Source organism: Pristiophorus japonicus, chromosome 1, assembly GCF_044704955.1.
Source record: "Pristiophorus japonicus isolate sPriJap1 chromosome 1, sPriJap1.hap1, whole genome shotgun sequence".
Classification (NCBI taxonomy): domain Eukaryota; kingdom Metazoa; phylum Chordata; class Chondrichthyes; family Pristiophoridae; genus Pristiophorus; species Pristiophorus japonicus.
The window spans coordinates 206,164,852-206,187,734 of NC_091977.1; the positions used below are offsets into that span (position 1 = coordinate 206,164,852).

The 22,883-nt window shown below is 42.9% G+C and overlaps 1 protein-coding gene across 2 annotated transcripts in view; it reads left to right on the forward strand.

The window, feature by feature from the left end:
- Nucleotides 1–22,883, forward strand: part of LOC139268281 (ephrin type-A receptor 5-like) — a 460,418-nt gene that overhangs the window by 62,832 nt on the left and 374,703 nt on the right. For both annotated transcript variants that reach the window (XM_070886335.1, XM_070886343.1), the window contains exon 3: nt 11,492–12,155. In XM_070886335.1, the coding sequence (XP_070742436.1) occupies nt 11,492–12,155 (664 nt within the window). The remainder of the gene's footprint in view (nt 1–11,491; nt 12,156–22,883) is intronic.

Below are 22,883 nucleotides of genomic sequence, written 5' to 3' on the forward strand. Positions count from 1 at the left end.
GATGACGAGGTTCAACACCAGTGTGCCAGTGCAGCTTTGGTTGCCTGAGGAAGAGAGTGTTTGAAGACCAGGATCTCAAACCAGGCACCAAGCTCATGGTCTACAGAGCAGTAGTGATACCTTCCCTCCTATATGTCTCAGAGACATGGACTATGTACAGCAGCCACCTCAAAGCACTGGAGAAGTACCACTAATGCTGCTTCCGCAAGATCCTGCAAATACATTGGCAGGATAGGTGCACTAATGTCAGAATTCTCGCTCAGGCCAACATCCCCAGCATCGAAGCACTGACCACTTTCGATCAACTCTATTGGGCGGGCCACATCGTCTGCATGCCTGACACGAGACTTCCAAAAGAAGCGCTCTACTCGGAGCTCCAAAACGGCAAGCAAGCCCTAGGTGGGCAGAGGAAACACTTTAAGGACACCCTCAAAACCTCCTTGGAAAAGTGCAACATCCCCATCAACACCTGGGAATCCCTGGCCCAAGACCACTCAAAGTGGAGGAAAAGCATCTGGGAAGGCCCCGAACACCTCGTGTCTCTACGTCAAGAGCAAGCTGAGCCAAGCGTTGACAGCGGAAGGAGCGCACGGCAACCCTCCAAGCACCCCACCCAACTGTTCCATCAACCACCGTCTGCCCCACCTGTGACAGAGACTTTAGGTCCCACATAGGACTCATCGGTCACATGAGAACTCATTTTTAGTGTGGAAGCAAGTCACCCTCGACTCCAAAGGACTGCCTAAGAAGAAGGATAACTTTTTTCCCTTCAAGTATTTATCCAATTTCCTTTTGAATGTTACTATTGAATCTGCTTCCAGCAGACAGTGCATTCTAGATCACAGTAACTCGCTGTGTAAAAGAATGTTTTCTCATGCTGCCTCTGGTTCTTTTGCCAATCACCTTAAATCTGTGTCCCTTGGTTACCGACCCTTTTGTCACTGGAAACAGTTTCTCCTTATTTACTCTATCTAAACCATTCTTGATTTTTCACACCTCCATTAAATCTCTTCTTAACCCTTCTCTGCTCCAAGGAGAACACTCCAACTTCTCCAGTTTGAAGTCCCTCATCCCTGGTACCCTTCTAATAAATCCCTTCTGCACCCTCTCCAAGGCCGAGACATCTTTCCTAAAGTGTGGTGCCCAGAATTGAACAAAATACTCCGTTATAAAAGCAAAATACTGCGGGTGCTGGAATCTGAAGTAAAAACAGAAAATGCTGGAAATCCCAGCGGTTAGGCAGCATCTGTGGAGAGAAAAGCAGAGTTAACGTTTTGTCAGAACTGCAGAATGTTCGAAAAGAGCACATTCTTAAGAAGCATTAAAAGGGGAGGGGAAGAAAGAACAAAAGGGATGGTCTGTGATAGAGTGGAAGGCAGGAGAGATTAGAGAAACAAAAGGGATGATGGGCCGAATTGAAATGGTAATGCCAGGAGTTCGAAAAACATTAGTCAAGATAGGGTGTCAATGGCGGAATAATGACCAGCTGCCGTTAGAGACAAGGAGCAAAAAAACATAGGCTTGGGGGGTGGAAAGGGAGCCAAAGTTGGGCAGCGGCTACGCTCTGAAATTGTTGAACTCGATGTTAAGTACAGAAGGCTGTAAAGTGCCTAAACGAAAGATGAGCTGCTGTTCCTCGAGGTTGCATTGAGATTCGTTGGAACAGTGTAGGAGACCGAGGACAGAGAGGCCAGAGTGGGAGTGGAGTGGAGAATTAAAGTGACAGGCGATCGGAAGTTCAGGGTCACACTTTTGGACTGAATGGAGGTGTTCCGCAAAGCGATCCCCAATCTACGCTTGGTCTCCCCAATGTAGAGGAGATCACATCGTGAGCAGCGAATACAGTATACTAAATTGAAGGAAGTGCAAGTAAATCGCTGTTTCACCTGGAGGGAGTATTTGAGGCCCTGGATAGTGGGAAGGGCGGAGGTAAAAGGGTAGGTGTTGTATCTCCTGTGCTTGCACGGAGAGGTGCTGTGGGAAGGGGTAGTGGTGCTGGGAGTGACTGCAGAATGGACCAGGTGTCGTGGAAGGAGCGGTCCCTTTGGAATGCCAAGAGGGGAGGGCAGGGGAAGATGTGATTGGTGGTGTGATCACGCTGGAGTTGGCGGAAATGGAGGAGGATGATTCGTTGAACGTGGAGGCTGATGGGGTGAAAGGTGATCCCACCACAATACTCTGTTACTTTATCAAAGAACTCGATCATTTAGTCAAATATGAATTGCTTTTAACAAATCTGTGCTGACTTTAATTTATTAGACCATGCTTTTCCAAATGCCAATTAATTTTGCCCTGAATTAATGGATTTAGAAGTTTCCCCAGATCTCTCTCGATAAAGTCAATGGAAATAAAAATCGGGAGAGATGTAAAACAGGCTGCCGATTCACTATCATCCATTTTACACTATAACACAAGTTCAAATAACCCCTAAATTATGCTATTTCAGTACTTAAAATGAGACAGAATTTTTAGCTTAAATTATTTTCCCCACAGGGTAGTGGATATGTCGAGCAAACTTCCAGAGAAAGTATTTAAAAAGAAGCTAGATCAATATATGTTAAATAGGGGAATCAAGGAATCAAAAGCTATTGATAGCGCTGCTTGATTTTTAGTTTTGCGAAAAGTAGGAGAAGGATCTAAACCAAGGTTTAACAAATGGCGAAAGAGGGAAGTCCAAGATATATAGATCCCTCATTGGTTGTGAATGACGGAGGCTTGATGAGCCAAATGTCCCTTTCTCACTCTAGATTTACTTAGTTACTGTATAAACATGTACAACTACACAGCCTCTTTAAATGTGGTGTTAGGATATATAATATTACTATATCAGTGTGCAGATCAGTGTACCATTTCTTTTGTTCATTTGCAGTACAGTATCTACATTTTTGCAACCAGCCTTGTTGGCTGCATGCTTTGTAGCATTCATAGCATGTTTCCTTTGAGAATCCATCTTTTCTGAAATGTAATAGATAAATGTGCTCACATATCTTTCACAAAATATTTCACCTAAATACGCATTTTAGTCTTTTTTTATAATTTGTGGGCACCTATTGTTGTATCTCCTACGCAAAGAGGAATTCATTTCCCCACTATACAAGAGCTATTGAATGTGATAGCTGTTATGCTAACAGCTGAGAATAAAAGACGCTCTACATATGATTAATCTGCTCAGCTCCATTTAGCTGAATGACGCTAAAGAACTTTAATTATGGATTCTTGTAATCTGGTTTTCACATATATATTTAGTAAAAATTCACTCATCTGCACTCATTAGATGCATTTTACTTATCTGGAATGAAAAACTGAGTGTGTGTGTGTGTGTGTTTTTAAGCAGCATACAGAGCTTGTCATGCTGTATAATGACCGATTATGTTTTGATAAATGCTCATTAAGAAGGCAGGGGGCAAGCAATAGAACAGCAAAGTTCTGCTGTATGATTAAATTTGAGATGTTTCAGTCCAGTGTTGTAATAGTCAGGGGATGCACTGGAATCAGCAAACTGTGATTCCATCTGCTGCTGCTGGAGGTGGGACAGTTGTATGTTTACAACATGAAGGACATTCTAAGTGGCCAGCAGAAAAAAGGCCATTATTGGGTGTGAGGGGGCTTTTGTATCTTTAACACCAGAATACTGATTTACTCACAGATTTTTCTGCCAGTGAAATACATTAATGCTGCTCACGGAAATCAGGCTGAAAGGACTTCAATGTTTATTAGAGAATATAATAATTTAAGCCTGAATAAGCTTCAAAGGACTAATGTGACTATTTGGCCAGCAGGAATGAGATGTAAATGTGGCCTGAATAGCCCCTGATTACAGATAGATGATTAAAGCCGGACTGAAATTGATTTATGGATGCAGTTGTTGAGACTTAGCCGCAAATGTAATATTATCTGTGTGAAAAGCTATGGACAGATTAGTGTCTGGGGAGTTGGGTACAAGACTGTTCTGCACGTGGCTGCACACATTTAGAAGGTTTTCTCTTACCAGGTCATTTAGACATAAGAGAATGACATTCTGGTTAGAGCAGTGAATGCATTAAAGGGCAGTGAAGATCAAGGTTATTCCATTTAATCACGCCAAACTATTTCTTTTTTAAAATAAAGGATGATTAATGCGCCTAGTTTCCGTTTATATTCTGACTTGTATAATATGTTTATACTGAAGAGCGATATAATCGATAACTGAATTTATTTGTATTAGATGCCCATCATAATCATTACCTTTTTTAAAGAAAGCTTTTTACTTTTCCTCCACAAGGCTACTGTACAAAAGGGGTGAAAACTGTTCATTATTCTGTGTGCATCGTCATAATTATGTATGTATGATGTGTATGGTATCTTCCGTCCCCTTTCCCTGGAGTACCTTTTTTGTTCTTTTGTAAAAGTGGTGCCTGTTGGGATTTCTTTTTAATATTGGTTCATCACCAGTCTGCTTTGATTAGTATTGCTATTTCAGTTATTTTATTTTTCAACACTTGTGACTAAAGCATACATTTATATTCCTGAATCGTAAATTTGAGGTATAGTTGAGGTAGAGAATATGTTTATTTTAATGCCAAATTTAAAGAAAAACTAGAATCTGCGCAACATAGTTTGGGTAGTGATGAAAGTCAGTTTGATGAACTTTAAATAGTTAAAGCAACTGAAGAGAATCAAAAGCAGCAAATAAAACTCAGCAATATTCACCATCACACCTGATTAACTATCAGACTGTAGAGGAAATGCAACTTCAGAGAATTACAGCCAATGTTTTTCTTGATACAGTTTACCCTGGGTTGTTATCTCTTTGGTTTTAGGAGGATTGAGGCATTAATACAAAAGCAGAAAGGTGATGATGAGTCCATAAAAGACATTGGTTAGGCCAGAGTTGGAGTACTTTCTGCAGCTTTTGATACTCCATTATAGAAAGGATAGCAGAGCCATGGAAAACATGCACTCTAGATTCACCAGAATGATACCAGGAATGAAAGGATATAGTAACATTGAAAAACTTGAAAAGTTATGACTGGAATGGAGCATTTAAGGGGGCATCTCATCAAAAATATACAACATTTTGAAAGGGCTTAAAAGAATAAATAACAAAAATTATTTCTACTGCCTTGTGAATCACAAGATATGAGGAAGCCAATTCAGTACATCTTAGCGTATCCATTCAGAAAGAACCAACATTCTCCCATAAGATCATGGCTGATCATTCCCACAGCATCCTACTGTTTATTAAATTATCTGCCACAAACTCCATTCCCTAGTCCACAATTCCATCTCCCTCCGTAGCCAACATCTGAGATTGAACCAGACCGTTTGCAACATTGGCATCCTATTTGACTCTAAGCTAGAGCATGAGTAGTTTTCCCAACCCAAAATTAAAAACGCAAGCTGCTGCCAGCCACAGTCTACTCACCCCCACCCCCCAATCTGATCATGACTTCAAGCCCCCTCTGATCAATGCCATAACCCTCTTCCCTGATTGCTGCTACTGCTCTCTTCTTCGATCGTTCCCCCTCTCGGTCACCCCCATTCATCCATTGCCTTTAGGGACTTACTGAGGGCCGCTGCTGCCAAGGTAGTGGCCCAGTCTTTGAGGCCTCTTCTCTGGCAAACTGCCTGAGAATGCCCAGTAAAGTAGGTGTTTGCAGCTTAAAGGTTGAATGATAATGAGGCCCGAGGTCCAATATTAGGTGCCTAACCATTCAGGCAGGCTATTCACACAAATACATTTCTGTGCCATTAGTTCCTTCCAATTGGCTGGAGTCCACATCAGTCACAACAGAGAATTCTAACACTCTGCCCTCTCCTCACCTGCAAAGTGTCCACTAGTGCTCCACTAATAACTTTGCAAGCCAAGACTCAATGCTGTGCCTGCTCTTGTATGCACACCTGAGATACTTTGCTCCTCCTCCCACTGCCTATCCAAGTCCTAATATTTTGCTTCTTTCCACCTGCCTGAGTCAGAATCCCCTGCCTCTCCCTGCTCACAAAAATGCTGGTTAGGAAACTCCCAAAATGGTGATGTTGCCAATAGTTACAGAAACAAGCAAGTGAGAGAGAAAGATAATGATCAATAAGGCGGAAGAAAAAAGTACAATGAAAGAATGTAAGAAAGGAAAATGAGAAAAGAAGTGAAGTAACAGGGCGAAATACAAAATAGAACCGAGTAGGAAGAAAGATACAGAAATTAAGGAGGAGTGACAGAAACAGAAATGAAGGAACACGAAGGGAGAAACAGAAGAGAAGGTACAAGAAGAGGAAAGAGAGACAGAAATGAGGGGGAGAATGAGAAAGAAAGATGAGTGGAGGAGAGCGAGAAGGAGAACTGAAGGAACAGGATAAAACCAAAGTGGTGATGAAAAATAGAAGCAAGAGAGAAGAGATAAAGAAGCCAAAGTGGAAGAGAGAGAGAAATAGGTGAACAAAGCAAAGAAACAGGTAAAGGAACTGAGAGCAATAGAAGTGAAGGAAAAGGGAGGGAAATGGAAATAAAGGAGAAGAGAGAGAGAGAATCGGAAAGGGAGGAAGAGGAAAAGAGAAATAGATGTGACAAAGGAGGGAGAGAGTAAGAAGTGAAGGAACAAAGAGAGAGGAACAGAAGGAAAGGATGGAGGAGAGACATAGAAACATAGAAAATAGGTGCAGGAGTGGGCCATTCGACCCTTTGAGCCTGCACCATCATTCAATAAGATCATGGCTGATCATTCCCTCAGTACCCCTTTCCTGCTTTCTCTCCATATCCCTTGAGCCCTTTAGCCGTAAGGGCCATATCTAACTCCCTCTTGAATATATCCAATCAACTGGCATCAACAACTCTCTGCGGCAGGGAATTCCACAGGTTAACAACTCTCAGTGAAGACGTTTCTCCTCATCTCAGTCCTAAATGGCCTACCCTTTATCCTAAGACTATGTCCCCTGGTTCTGGACTTTCCCAACATCGGGAACATTCTTCCGCATCTAACCTGTCCAGTCCCGTCAGAATCTTATAAATTTCTATGAGATCCCCTCTCATCCTTCTAAACTCCAGTGAATAAAGGCCCAGTTGATCCAGTCTCTCCTCATATGTCAGTCCAGCCATCCCTGGAATCAGCCTGGTGAACCTTCGCTGCACTCCCTCAATAGCAAGAACGTCCTTCCTCAGATTAGGAGACCAAAACTGAACACAATATTCCAATTGAGGTCTCACCAAGGCCCTGTACAACTGCAGTAAGACCTCCCTGCTCCTGTACTCAAATCCCCTAGCTATGAAGGTCAACATACCATTTGCCTTCTTCACCGCCTGCTGTACCTGCATGCCAACTTTCAATGACTGATGAACCATGACACCCAGGTCTCGTTGCACCTCCCCTTTTCCTAAGCTGCTGCCATTCAGATAATATTCTGCCTTTGTGTTTTTGGCCCCAAAGTGGATAACTTCACATTTATCCAAATTATACTGCATCTGCCACGCTTTTGCCCACTCACCTAACCTGTCCAAATCACCCTGCAGCCTCTTAGCGTCCTCCTCACGGCTCACACTGCCACTCAGTTTAGTGTCATCTGCAAGCTTGGAGATATTACACTCAATTCCTTCATCTAAATCATTAATATATATTGTAAAGAGCTGGGGTCCCATCACTGAACCCTGCGGCACACCACTAGTCGCTGCCTGCCATTCTGAAAAGGACCCGTTTATCCCGACTCTCTGCTTCTTGTCTGCCAACCAGTTCGATATCCACATCAGTACATTACCCCCAATACCATGTGCTTTGATTTTGCACACCAATCTCTTGTGTGGGACCTTGTCAAAAGCCTTTTGTAAGTCCAAATACACCACATCCACTGGTTCTCCATTGTCCACTCTGCTAGTTACATCCTCAAAAGATTCCAGAAGATTCGTCAAGCATGATTTCCCTTTCATAAATCCATGCTGACTTGGACCGATCCTGTCACTCCTTTCCAAATGCGCTGCTATTGCATCCTTAATGATTGATTTCAATGTTTTCCCCACTACTGATGTCAGGCTAACCTGTCTATAATTCCCCATTTTCTCTCTCCCTCCTTTTTTAAAAAGTAGTGTTACATTAGCTACCCTCCAGTCCATAGGAACTGATCCAGAGTCGATAGACTGTTGGAAAATGATCACCAATGCATCCACTATTTCTAGGGCCTCTTCCTTAAATACTCTGGCATGCAGACTATCAGGCCCTGGAGATTTATCAGCCTTCAATCCCATCAATTTCCCTAACACAATTTCCCGTCTAATAAGGATATCCTTCAGTTCCTCCTTCTCACTAGAACCTCGGTCCCCTAGTACATCCGGAAGGTTAATTGTGTCTTCCTTTGTGAAGACAGAACCAAAGTATTTGTTCAATTGGTCTGCCATTTCTTTGTTCCCCATTATAAATTCACCTGAATCCGACTGCAAGGGACCTACATTTGTCTTCACTAATCTTTTTCTCTTCACATATCTATAGAAGCTTTTGCAGTCAGTTTTTATGTTCCTGGCAAGCTTCCTATTGTACTCTACTTTCCCCCTCTTAATTAAACCCTTAGTCCCCCTCTGCTGAATTCTAAATTTCTCCCAGTCCTCAGGTTTGCTGCGTTTTCTGGCCAATTTATATGCCTCTTCCTTGGATTTAACACTATCCTTAATTTCCCTTATTAGCCACGGTTGAGCCACCTTCCCTGTTTTATTTTTACTCCAGACAGGGATGTACACTTGTTGAAGTTCATCCATGTGATCTTTAAATGTTTGCCATTGCCTATCCACCGTCAACCCTTTCAGTATCATTTGCAAGTCTATTCTAGCCAATTCATGCCTCATACCTTCGAAGTTACCCTTCCTTAAATTCAGGACCCTAGTTTCTGAATTAACTGTGTCACTCTCCATCTTAATAAAGAATTCTACTATATTATGGTCACTCTTCCCCAAGGGGCCTCGCACAACAAGATTTCCAATTAGTCCCTTCTCATTACACATCACCCAGGCCAGCTCTCTAGTTGGTTTCTCGGCATATTGGTCTAGAAAACCATCCCTAATACACTCCAGGAAACCGTCCTCCACCGCATTGTTACCAGTTTGGTTAGTCCAGTCAATATGTAGATTAAAGTCACCCATGATAACTGCTGTACCTTTATTGCACACATCCCTTATTTCATCTTTGATGCTGTCCCCAACCTCACCACTACTGTTTGGTGGTCTGTACACAACTCCCACCAGCGCTTTCTGCCCTTTGGTATTCCACATCTCCACCCATACTGATTGCAAGCTAATCCAAGCTAATGTCCCTCCTTACTATTGCATTAATTTCCTCTTTAACCAGCAACACCACCCCGCCTCCTTTTCCTTTCTGTCTATCCTTCCTGAATGTTGAATACCCCTGGATGTTGAGTTCCCAGCCTTGGTCTCCCTGGAGCCATGTTTCCGTGATGCCAATTACATCATATCCGTTAACTGCTATCTGCACAGTTAATTCATCCACCTTATTCCGAATACTCCTCGCATTGAGGCATAGAGCCTTCAGGTTTGCCTTTTTAACACACTTTGCCCCTTTAGAATTTTACTGTAATGTAGCCCTTTTTGTTTTTTGCCTTGGGTTTCTCTGCCCTCCACTTTTACTATTCTCCTTTCTATCTTTTGCATCTGCCTCCATTTTATTTCCCTCTGTCTCCCTGCATAGGTTCCCATTCCCCTGCCATATTAATTTAATTCCTCCCCAACAGCACTAGCAAACACTCCCCCTTGGACATTGCTTCCGGTCCTGCCCAGGTACAGACCGCCTGGTTTGTACTGGTCCCACCTCCCCCAGAACCGGTTCCAATGTCCCAGGAATTTGAATCCCTCTCTTCTGCACCACTTCTCAAGCCACGTATTCATCTGAGCTCTCCTGCGATTCCTACTCTGACTAGCACGTGGCACTGGTAGCAATCCTGAGATTACTACTTTTGATGTCCTACTTTTTAAATTCAGCTCCTAGCTCCCTAAATTCGTCTCATAGGACCTCATCCCGTTTTTTACCTATATCGTTGGTACCTATATGCACCATGACAACTGGCTGTTCACCCTCCCTTTTCAGAATGTCCTACACCTGCTCCGAGACATCCTTGACCCTTGCACCAGGGAGGCAACATACCATCCTGGAGTCTCGGTTGCGGCTGCAGAAACGCCTATCTATTCCCCTTACAATCGAATCTCCTATCACAATAGCTCTCCCACTCTTTTTCTTGCCCTCCAGTGCAGCAGAGCCACCCACGGTGCCATGAACTTAGCTGCTGCTGCTCTCCCCTGATGAGTCTTCCCCCGTAACAGTACCCAAAGCAGTGTATCTGTTTTGCAGGGAGATGACCGCAGAGGACCCCTGCACTACCTTCTTTGCACTGCTCTTCCTGTTGGTCACCCATTCCCTATCTGGCTGTGTACCCTTTACCTGCGGTAAGACCAACTCGCTAAACATGCTATTCCCGTCATTCTCAGCATCATGGATGCACCAGAGTGAATCTACCCGCAGCTCCAGTGCCACAATGCAGTCCGTCAGGAGCTGCAGGCGGATACACTTCTCGCATACGTAGTCATCAGGGACACTTGAAGCGTCCCTGACTTCCCACATAGTACAGGAGGAGCATAACACGTGTCCGAGCTCTCCTGCCATGACTTAACCCCTCGGTTAACTTAATTTGGCAACAACAATGCTAAAAGGTTACTTGCTGATAAAGAAAAAGAAAAAGAAAAACTGCCTTCCAATCACCAGCCAATCACTTACCCACTTGGTTGTGATGTCACCTTTCGATTTCTTTCCACTTCTTTTTTGCCTCCCTCTTGCAGCTGCACTGGCTGGTCTCTGCAACGTCCCACTCCACTTCCTCCAATCACCCGCTGGCTGGTCGATGACACTGGGCCTTTTGTAGGTCTCTGCGACATCCCACTCTGCCTCCTCCGATCACCCGCTGGCTGGTCAACGATGCTGGGCCTTTTGTAGGCCTCTCCGACGTCCCGCTCTGCCTCCTCCGATCACCCGCTGGCTGGTCGATGACACTGGGCCTTTTGTAGGTCTCTGCGACATCCCGCTCTGCCTCCTCCGATCACCCGCTGGCTGGTCAACGATGCTGGGCCTTTTGTAGGCCTCTCCGACGTCCCGCTCTGCCTCCTCCGATCTCCCGCTGGCTGGTCGACGACGCTGGGCCTTTTGTAGGCCGCTAAGGGACAGAAGGGACAGAAGAGAGCAGGAAAGTGAAATAAAACAAAGAGAGAGATAAACAGAAGTTAAGAAGGGAATGAGAAAAACAGAAATGAAAGAGAAAGTTATAACATAGTGGCTTGGTTACCAAAAAACACCTCCCTGACATTGCATAATTTTATCACAAGTTCCATAACCTTTGACATTTTAGTCGTGATAAATCTGTGATTACCTTAAAGATTTACCATGACAAACGTACAGGCATAGTTATAATTCATTAATATTTTTTGCGTCTTTTTTTACAATGTTGTATCTAATGCTGTACTTTTGTTTACTTCCTACAGTGGGAAGAAATCAGTGAGGTCGATGAGAATTACACTCCCATACACACATACCAGGTATGTAATGTTATGGAGCAAAATCAGAATAACTGGTTACAGACTAACTGGATCTCCAATGAAGGGGCCCGCCGAATATTCATTGAGCTAAAATTTACATTACGAGACTGCAACAGTCTCCCTGGAGGTCTCGGGACCTGTAAAGAGACCTTTAATGTGTATCATTTTGAATCCAATGATGAAGATGGGAGGAACATCAGAGAAAACCAGTACACAAAAATTGACACAATAGCAGCAGATGAAAGTTTCACAGAGCTTGACCTTGGAGATCGAGTCATGAAGTTAAATACAGAAGTGCGAGATGTCGGCCCCCTGTCTAAAAAGGGATTCTATCTCGCCTTTCAAGATGTTGGCGCCTGCATTGCTCTGGTCTCCGTGCGAGTGTACTACAAGAAGTGCCCATCTACATTCCGTAACCTTGCTTTCTTTGAAGATACGATCACAGGGGCTGATTCATCCTCACTGGTGGAAGTGCTGGGCATGTGTGTCAACAACTCAATGAAAGATGACACTCCAAAAATGTACTGCAGTGCTGATGGGGAGTGGCTGGTCCCAATTGGGAAGTGCATGTGTAAAGAAGGCTATGAAGAGCAAGATAACGCATGTAAAGGTAAGTTAAATCACAATTAATTAGGTGCTTTGAAATTGGAGATTATAACAATCAAAACAACACAAAAACATGCTGAAAATTGTACTTTTTTGACGATCATTTAAGTGCAGCAAGGAATTGACAATGACATATAAAAGAAACAAATGTTCTAATACAGCATAAAACTGCAGATGTTGGAAATTTGAAATAAAAATGTTCTACTGCTGGTACCAAGTGATACCTTCAGACAGAACTTGGACTGCAGGTTACTGCGTGCGATATTTGTATGGTTTTGTGTATGCCTGTGTATCAGTGAGTGAAAAGGGAGAAAGACGTAACAAGAGCAAGGCGGAGGCCTCCGGCTTTACTTTCTTATATGCTGCTGATGCTTTTGTTAAAAATATTCAGGATGGCCTCCTCTAAGGGGGTCAAGAGCTTTTAATTTCTGGGTCATCCTCTAGTTCAGTTTATGTTAGGTCCCATTTTATTTGTGCAAGCAGATGTAGCATAGAGAGGTTGTAGGTTGAAGAAGCACAAACAAGGACAAATATGCCAGGCAGGCAATTTATCCCTTTATCCTGAGGCCTTGAATATTATGCCTTGGACTGGCATGCTCCCAAAAGGCCTTTTCATCCGACTTATTTACTATTGATGTAATGGATAAGTGTAACCAAGCGAATGAATACTAACCCAGAAAATTATACTCATTTTGTTGGATTTAAAGTACACGTGGGACACCTTTTTAAACTTCATTTCCTCTCTGCTCTCTAGAAAATGTAGCTTTCTGTTTCCAAACAGGATAATTGGGTTATTCAATGTGATGTAATTCCTGTCTTCTACATCTGCTATTGGGTAACTATTTTATCAACCTCCCATTTAACAAAGCCAGGTGCAAAGCACAAGTTAGAGAAAAACTTCTAGTTATTAACTTCTGACCCTCACAAGGCTTATGTTTATCGCCAGAAACAGACAGAGCACCAATTCGATTGGTGAGGGCAAAGGGTGAGCTAGTTTAAATTTATCTCTTAAAACAGAGCATGGTCACTTTCAGTCAACCAAAACAAGTACTGTCTCTATCTGCATGTTTATTCATAGAAAATTAAACCTACCTTTTACTCTCAGACAGAATGTTGGGAATTTTAACCCTCAAAAACAGTTGGGTTTGGGTCGGGAGGGATGTAAAAATGTAAAAAATCTGAAACATAATCCCAACTTGCTTCTAATTGTAACGGATGCCGAACAGTGGATGACTGGGCAACCAATCCGCTCGCAGGAGGTAGGTTGGTTAATTAAATATTATAATGAGGCTGCGTGCCTCAGAATTAACCACAAATTTAAATTTAACCCTGGCCAGCTGGGTTTCTCAGGCCTCGGGAAACATGGCAGCTAAAAGGAGACAAGGACTGCTGGATCCAGGAGGTAATTGCCATTCCATTTTCCTGCTGGATCCAGTTTACCTGCTTCACCAACACCCCTATGATTGGACACCCCCTGTCCATTCTGATCTCCCCCCGACTTTTCCGATCTCCCTTCTGCTCCAGACCCGATCTTCCCCCAACCCCGGCCTCCAATCTCCCCTCTGATCAGGACTCTGTTCTTCCCCCAACCCCAGCCTCTGATCTCCCCTCTGACCCAGACCCCAATCTCCCCTCTGGTGTCCAATCTTCTCCCTGCTCCCACCGGCCTTTCTGATCCCTCCCTCCTTCCTCTGACCTCCCCAGCAGCGACCTGGTGTCGAAGGCCTACCCGCCTGACAGCCAGCCAGCCTCTCAATCTGGCAGGCTGTGGCTGGGAAATGGAGACAAGAAATGGTAATCAGGTCCTACTGTTAAATTCTCGAGGACCTGAGGAAAACTCATTTTTCCGGGTTTCCTGCCAGCAAAATTGCCCTCCCCTCCCCACCTGCAAGATAAGATCGGGCCCAATATTTGTTTAAATTCATTCTCGGCTTCTGGGCATCGTTGGCAAGGCAGGCATTTAGTGCTCAATCCTTGCTGCACTGAGAAGGTGGTGGTGGACCTTCTTGAACTGCTGCAGTGCGATTTGAAACAACTGAGATGCTTGCTAGGCCACTTTAGTGGGCAGGTAAGAGTCAACTATGTTAATGTGGGACTAGAGTCACATGTAGACCAGGTCTGGTAATGACAGCGAATTGCTTTTCCCAAAGGATATTAGTGAACCAGTTGGATTTTTATAACAGCTTCATGGTCACTTTCCATTTCCACATTTTCTTTCCCCAACTGCCATTGTTCTTCTGACTATTAGTCCAGGACTTTGGATTACAAGTCCAGTAACATACCCATGTATATTATATATACATTAATTATAATATATATTAATTGCCAGTGAATTATTACATGTGACTGTGTGGTTTATTGCATGACAGGAGCAAGGGGTGAATCCATGATCTCATGACGACAGTGGGGAAGCGCTCTGCTATAGTTCCAAATTAACCGACCTGTATTCCCTGTGAGTGCCGTTTCCCCATGTAATGCGGGATTGCAGAATTGCGCCATATATATCATAATCAAAATAGTCGCGTAAACTATTAAAAAAACAATTGAACATATATCTGGCATTTGCAAAAATCTAGCAACCTTAAAACAGTCCTCAAATTGTGTGCATCCTGCAGTTCCATCAGTGGTGGTGGTCATGTCAGAATTACCTATTAGTGGATCTATAATTAATGGATCTGATAGTGGATGCGAGAGTTGAGGCCATGAGATTTCTTTTTTATCAGCAAAAATGGTAAGATTTTTGACACTTTAGTTTAAAATAGACTTTTTATATATTTTGAAGTATCCTATAATGTGTATACTGCTTCTTCAACTTTATAGAAAGCAAATGCATTTCATTCATGTGCCTACAAGCAATGAGAATCCAACAATGCAGCATGATATAGTTTTACTCCTCCTCGCCATATTTATACCATAACCAGAGATGAAAGAAAGATATTTATTCATTTTAAGTGTAACAGGAGGAGCTATTGGATGACATTAGAAGATGAAATTAAGAAGGATAGCAAGACATTTATGATAGAAATGAGGGAGATATTTGCTAAACTAGTCAAACTTAAAGAGGATAAAACCACTGGTCTGGATCGATTGTATCCGTGCATACTAAAAGAAGCTAGGAAAGAGATAGCAGAGACACTATTATATATCTAAAAATTCAATAGAAAAAGAAATAGTGCCAGAGGACTGCCGGGCAGCTAATGTTATCCTTATATTTAAAAATGGAGATAGAACAGGTCCAGGGAGCTACAGACCAGTTCGCTTAATGTCAGTGGGAGGAAAGATAATGGAATATTTACACAAAGTTGTAATAGAAAAACAACTAGAATCCAAAAATATAATAGCATGGTCAGCATGGATTTCAAAAGAAATGACTATGCTTGACTAACCTTATTGAATTCTTTGAAGAGATAACAGAAAAAGTAGACAAGAGTAATGCAGTAGATGTACTATACTTGGACTTTCAAAAAGTCTTCAATAAGGTACCGCATAATAAACTCATGACTATGGTTAGAGCACGTGAAGTCAGGGGACAAGTAGTATAATGGATAGCAAACTGGCTACAAAACAGGAAATAAAGAGTAGGGGTTAAAGCTAGTTACTCAGACTAGCGGAAAGTGGGAAGTGGTATTCCATAGGGATTGGTGCTGGGACCACGCCATTTACATAAATGATTTGGACGGGAATCGGAAGTACTAAATCAAAATTTGTGGACGACAACAAATTGCGGAGCATACTTAATACTGAAGAAGACTGTAACAAAATATAAGACAACAACAAACTTGGAGAATAGGCGATTAAATGTGAAATGAATTTCAATGTGACTAAGTGTGAGGTAGTATATTTTGGTAGAAGGAATGAGGAGGACACCTACTCCTTAGAAAATAAGAGTTTAAATGGGGTAGAGGCAAAAAGGGATTTATGAGTACAGATTCACAAATCATTAAAAGTAGCAACATGTAAGGGGTGGTTCCAGGGGTCAGGTTCACCTCTGACCTACTTGAGCGGTTCGAATCGCTCCCACTCCCTTGGGTTCTAGACTCTGGGTTTATTTGGGGGATGTGATAAAGTGCAAAGGACAACTGGTTTGGTGCAAAAGAACTTTGATTTTATTAAGGATAAGAAAATACAATGTCACACTTATAATTATACTAATGAAGAACAGTACATCACACATTCAAAGGGGTTACAGTAAAATTACATCTCCCAAATACCTAATACTGGCTAGGTTAGACTCCAGGGCAGACAGGGACTATGCTTACCAATCTATTCTGGTCAGTTAGCGGTAGTTCGCAGTTTCGGGGTTCGTTGGATTCTGTAGGTTCTGCTTGCTGTACCCCGAACGTCAGAGAGGACTTCTTACTGCGCAATCTTCAGTTGGGATGTGTCTGCTGATGCGGTAGAGCGCGTTTTGGATCTATGGGGTAAGTACCAGGTTTTCTCCATTAGAAATAGGTTTCAAAGTCCTTTTAGGTAACATTTTCACCTGTTAGTAGTCAGGCCTAGATTGTAGAGTAAAAACTTTCGATTCTTCGGTTTCTTCCTTGTGAAGTTTCGTTTCGAGGTTGGTCGATCGCGGTGGTTTTAGTAGTACCACGTTGGCTGTGGTCGGTTGCTGCCATGATTGTGATGTTCTTCCTTCCTTTTCGGTTTCAGGACGTCGAGGCTGCAGAAGTTAGTTTACAACTGTCGCATTGATTTCTCTCCCTTCTTGATGCAAGGCTGTTGTGTGGATAGCACTAGCACAAGCAGTGTCTCTCGAGGCAGTAGCATAAGCAGCAAAGCATAGCATAACATACCCTTTGTTAAATCATGGGCTAGTTATACTCTAGGAGCTGTCCTAATCTTCACGCCAAATCAGTCCAGAATTATTTGTTTAATTTTGGCGTGCCTGAGAATTCTATGTCATATTTTGGCAGGCTCGTTAAAAGTTAATATGTCTCGGGTGGGCTGATCTTCTAAATCTGTTTCTTGATGGAAATATTAGCTTGGTAATCACAATGTTCTTTGTGTTTGGTTTTTGCATGCAGGCTGGAGTTGGCCTGGTGTTTTTATGCATAGGCTGAAAATGGCTTTCCAGGTTCAGGTTGATGGCTGGCCATCTCTGAGTTAATTGTTGTAATTTTAATGTCTCTTGTGGAGAAGGGTTTTCAAGTATCCATTTTCCAGACAATTTACTTTAGTCTCAATGCCCCAGGCAGTTTCAAATAATCAAACTGCCTTCTTTGAGGGATAGTTCCTTAGCCCTGCCCACACAGGTTCAATCTGCTTTGTAAAATCCCAAATTCTATTAAAGTTCATAGTTTCTTCCATGTGCACTTTAGGGTTTCAAACTTTCTGGTAGATAGTTCCAAATTAAATTTCCTTTCCAATGAGTCCAAACACTGTGGGGGGGGGGGGGTCCCACAAATTTTGCCCTTCTACAACACATATTAACAAGGCCATAAAAATACAAACAAAGCACTGGAGTATTTCTCGAGGAATAGAATTGAAAAGCAGTGAAGTCATGTTAAACTTATACAGAACCTTAGTTAGACCACATTTACAGTTCTGGTCTCCATATTATAAAAAGGTGGCATTAGAGAAGGATTGTACCAGAACGGAGAGGTTATAATTATTGGGAAAGACGGAACAGGCTAGGGCATATTTCCTCTAGAAAAAAGAATGCTGAGAGGTGACAGATAGGGGTCTTTCAAATTATGAGCGGAGTTAGAACGTGGAACTTTCTACCAGATGGAGTAGTTAAAGTGTATAGCATAGATGCATTTATGGAGAAGCTAGATAAGTACATGAGAGAGAAAGGAATAGAAGGATATATTGGTAGGTTGAGATGAAGTAAGACTTTGGAGCATTATCACTGACATAGACCTGTGTAAGTGGTTTTGCCCTTGCTGGTTTCAAATCACCGCCCCCCCCCCCCTCCTTACAACAGTTCTAGACCCCTGGAATTATAGTACTGAACAGAATACTCATTTATAGACAGATCTTTATGTCTCAACCATCACAGTACTTTTAGTCAAGTTAAAGCACACACCTGCTTCCAGTAAAACACAGCCTGGTGGCGTAAAACAAACACAGTACAACACACAACACTGGCCAGTCTGAACAGGCACTACCCGTGACTAAAACACCCCTGCTTGGCTCAATAGGGCACCATCAAATCTGTCCAACAGACTGTGCGTACGCCTATGATCCACGCAGAAACCTCCCCACTAAACCCCTAAGACTTGTTTCGGGCACACGACACCCCTTCACACTATGCAGTGGTCTAAAGGATGTGTGGGCTGGGATAATGCTGACCAGTTACCCCTCTGGCTTACTCGCTGCTTCTCCTGATGAGGTGTATCTTTTGGTTTCGTACCAATCTGTGGTTTCCAAGTCCAGTCTCAAGGCCAGCTTCCCAGTCGAAATAGCGAGGCTCTCTTTTCTCGTAGATGGTTTCTTCTCTCCATCCGAGACGGAGTGCTCGGTCCTTGAATGCGTTGAATGAAGCAAGCAAGTGTAGAAGAGGAGAGAAAGAGAGAAATGGCAGCCAACTGCCATTCTCTTATACCTGAAAATGCTTGCTGGATTCTAGCACCAAAAACCAGTCCTTTGCCTGAGGCAGTCCAACTACAGAGCAATGAATTACATCTTCGGCCTGTGCCTTTGTTACTGGGCTCTTCCTGAGGATAAAGGCTCCAACGAGTCTGGGTGGTCAAATAGCTTCCTTTGTCCTGAGGTTCCCGCGTTCCGGGGCTCTCAGTCATTTCCATGGCTTGAGCACTGACCAGTTTACCTGATCTCTGATGGGTTCCCATTACATGACAGAAGGATCGTCCATCTGCTTTCAGCCATCCCAGACTATCCCCGCCAACCTGATGTGCATTCCTGTGGCATGTCCCAATGTCAACACTTCTGAAATATGAAAAAGCAATGTCCAAAACTTAAAGTCCAAAATTTTGAAGTCTGTGTTAATGTTTACGCCGATGCTGTCGATGTTTACACCGATGCTTAACCTGTTGTGCTGAATGGCCTGTTTCTGTGCTGTATGAAATTCTACGTAATACAAATTCACTTATTAGATTCCCATTCTACTAAAGAGACTTAAGACACTGCAAATCAAACGAACAATTCTTCCTGTTCACAGCAAACCACCATCTCAAAGGATTCACACCTAATCATTATAAACAGATTGCATAACTTTAATAGTCTTATCAGATTGCCACTAAGTTACTGAAGGTGAAAGAAAATGAAGGAAATAGCCACCATCACCACCAAACCTGGATGACATGTTCTTCCATCCATTTATACATGATACATAGTTACATCAATTAAACATTTTCACCACATGCTGCCGATGGCTGAGGCGAGGTGACAGAGGAATGCCCAGTTGAGTCAGGTTAGGTAGTGGATCTCCTTCCATGTGTTTTGTTATAGAATTAAATCCTTTTAGATGTTTTTTCGCTCTCCGATGACTCCGGTCTGTCCTACTGAACGGAGAAGCTGCGAGACGCAGTAGTGTGTGCACAGAAGATCTGCGACATGGCAGTGCACTCGTGCATGAAATGCAGTGTGGCAGCGCATGCAAGAAAAACTGCAGTTTGGCAATTCATATGCAGAAAAACAGATTTGACATGGTGGCCCATGCAAAGGCCACTGGAGGATTGTTGAAACGCTGGGAAGTTTACGTCTTTCATTGACTTTGGCAGCAAACGCTGACCAGCAGACACTGATTCTGGAAAGCTGACTGTCCCTGGAAAATAAAATGACATTTGTAAACAAATCATGATTTGTAAATTTATTGATAAGTCTCTGAGGTAGTAGTCAAGTGATTTCTTGACTTAAAAGGGCCTCACGGAAGCCTCATTTGCAGCATACTTTTTCTTTAAGACAAGCAGCGAGATTTTATAAAAATTAAAACTAGCCGATCACCTGTGGTACAGGTATTACACATGGGGCAGCAAGACCATTTGAAGTTTTCACTGCGAAGCAAGGTTAGCGAGTTAGGATTGGTTAGACCAGGGTACATAGACATAATTCAGTTCCCAATGTAAGTCATACATTTTGTCCTTATATTTGTAATCCATTATAAATTTGTATATTGGCATTTCTAATGGGAACTGGGTTAGTAAATTTGTCACACTTCAGTAATGCCCATCTGCCAGTGATGATGCTGTGGTGCTGAAATTACAGTGTGACAAGTTTAAATAGGCAGTTTCTATTGTAAATTTAGACATAAAAAGTTATGATGGAAAAGGTTAACAGGAAATGCAATAATATGTAAAATGTTTTATATATTATAGATAAAGAAATAAGAGCAGGAATAGGCCATTCGGTCCCTCGAGCCCATTATTAAAGCACAACTTTTAAAATTCTTAGGAGAAATTCGGGTCATTTGTGCCTCCCATTAGCGCCCCCGAGCAAACGACTTCTCGCCCGGGGCGTGGGGCCGCTACTGACTCCCGCAAAATTCTGTGGGAGTTAGCAGTGGTGCTAACCAGTAGTGCCCCGTTCCTACCAGTAGTCATCACCGTGCGCAGTGACTTGTTTTCACCATGGAGCAAAAATTTGGTAGCGCCCGTGAGGCTGCTGCAGGCGATGTCCGCTCACAGGGCAAAAATTAAAGGCCAAGTGCAGCGTTGATATTTTTAAAAATGGCTGACTTGCTGGTCGTGGCCTCGCCCTCTTCAAATCATGGGATCCGTGCTGCAATGTTGCCAGGCTGCTGCCATGGCATCCCGCTCCCCAGTGTAGCCCCTTCACCCCAATCCAGAGTCCGCAGAGTGCCCTCCCCTTTAACGGAGGGCCCTGTGTTCCACCAGAGCTATGTGCCTCTCCATGTAGCGCTGGAAAATTCCCGACATTACCACCCCATTCCTGCCCGAGAGGAAGTCGAGCGCTTGACATTGTGCTTCACATCCTCTCAGGGGCAGCAAGCCTAATTTAGCTGCTGGGGTGGGACTTCCGCGCCTGGCACAGGAAGTCCCGCCTCACAGCTGGTACCATCCCCAAACGGGGCGGTATTGAATTTCACCCCTATAGTTCTTGTGGCCAAGTGGAAAACAGTAATAGATGCTGAAATCGTTAGAAAAAATTATATTCATGTTGTGTACTTACTTTCAGTATTGTTAAATAAAGTGGGAATTTTCCTTTGTATGTGGCTTGTGTTTGGATCTTTATTGGTTAGAAAGTCATGCTCTCATGCCTTTTAGGGCTGTTTACTCAGGGGAAAACAAACATACAGTATTCATTCTGTGCTAAGTACATACTGCTGTGAAATGCTACAAATTGCCTTGGTTGAATTCAGTCTTTATATGTTAAAGTGGTGCTGTCGCCTTATTGGATAATCTTGCGGAGAGGCAGCTAGGGAGAGGATGCTCCAAAATATCTGCTGCAACATTCATCACAGTTTTCTGATGTGCCACAAAGCAGTTCTCAGATTTTACTCAAAACTGTAACAAAATCATTAATTTCGAGCAGCAAAATGGTGATTGTGTTCTTGTGCCTTCCTCTGTTTGCAGATGTGGTTCAGTCTTTTGCAGGACTCTGGTTTGGTGGCAGTTTAATCTTTTATTCATTCTCAGGATGTTTGCATCGTTGGCAAGGCCAGCATAGATTAATCCATCACTAACATGAAATAGAGTTTCTACAGGAACATAAAAAGGAAAAGAGTGGCGAAAGTAAATGATAGTCCCCTGGAGGATGAGACTGAGGAATTAATAATGGAAAACAGAGAAATGGCAGAGACGTTGAACAAATATTTTGTATCGGTCTTCACAGTAGAAGACACTAAAAACATCCCAATAGTGGATAAGCAAGGGGCTATAGGGAGGCTATAGTACTAATGAAGTAGTACTAGCTAAAATAATGGGACTAAAGGCGGACAAGTCCCCTGGACCTGATGGCTTACATCCTAGGGTCTTAAGAGAAGTGGTTGCAGAGATAGTGGATGCATTGGTTGTAATCTACCAAAATTCCCTGGATTCTGGGGCAGTTCAAGTGGATTGGAAAACCGCAAATGTAAAGCCCCTATTTAAAAAAGGACACAGACAAAAAGCAGGAAACTATGGACCAGTTAGCCTAACATCTGTTGTTGGGAAAATGCTGGAGTCCATTATAAAGGAAGCAGTACGGGACATTTGATTCAATCAAGCAGTATCAGCATGGTTTTATGAAAGTTTTACAAATTTTCTGGAGTTCTTTGAGGATGTAACGAGCAAGGTAGATGAGGGGGAACCAGTGGATGTGGTGTATTTGGATTTCCAGAAGGTATTCGATAAGGTGCCTCATAAGAGGTTACTGCACAAGATAAAAGCTCACGGGGTTGGGGGTAATATATTAGCATGGATAGAGGATTGGCTAACTAACAGAAAACAGAGAATCGGGATAAATGGATCATTTTCCGGTTGGCAAACAGTGATTAGTGGGGTGCTACAGGAATCGGTGCTGGGTCCTCAACTATTTACAATCTATATTAATGACTTGGATGAAGGGACCGAGTGTAATGTAACCAAGTTTGCTGATGATACAAAGATGGGTGGGAAAGCAAATTGTGAGGAGGACGCAAGAAATCTGCAAAGGGATATAGACAGGCTAAGTGAGTGGGCAAAAATTTGGCAGATGGAGTACAATGTGGGAAAATGTGAGGTTATCCACTTTGGCAGAAAAAAATAGAAAAGCAAATTATAATTTAAATGGAGGAAAATTGCAAAGTGCTGTAGTATAGAGGGATCGGGGGGTCCTTGGTGCATGA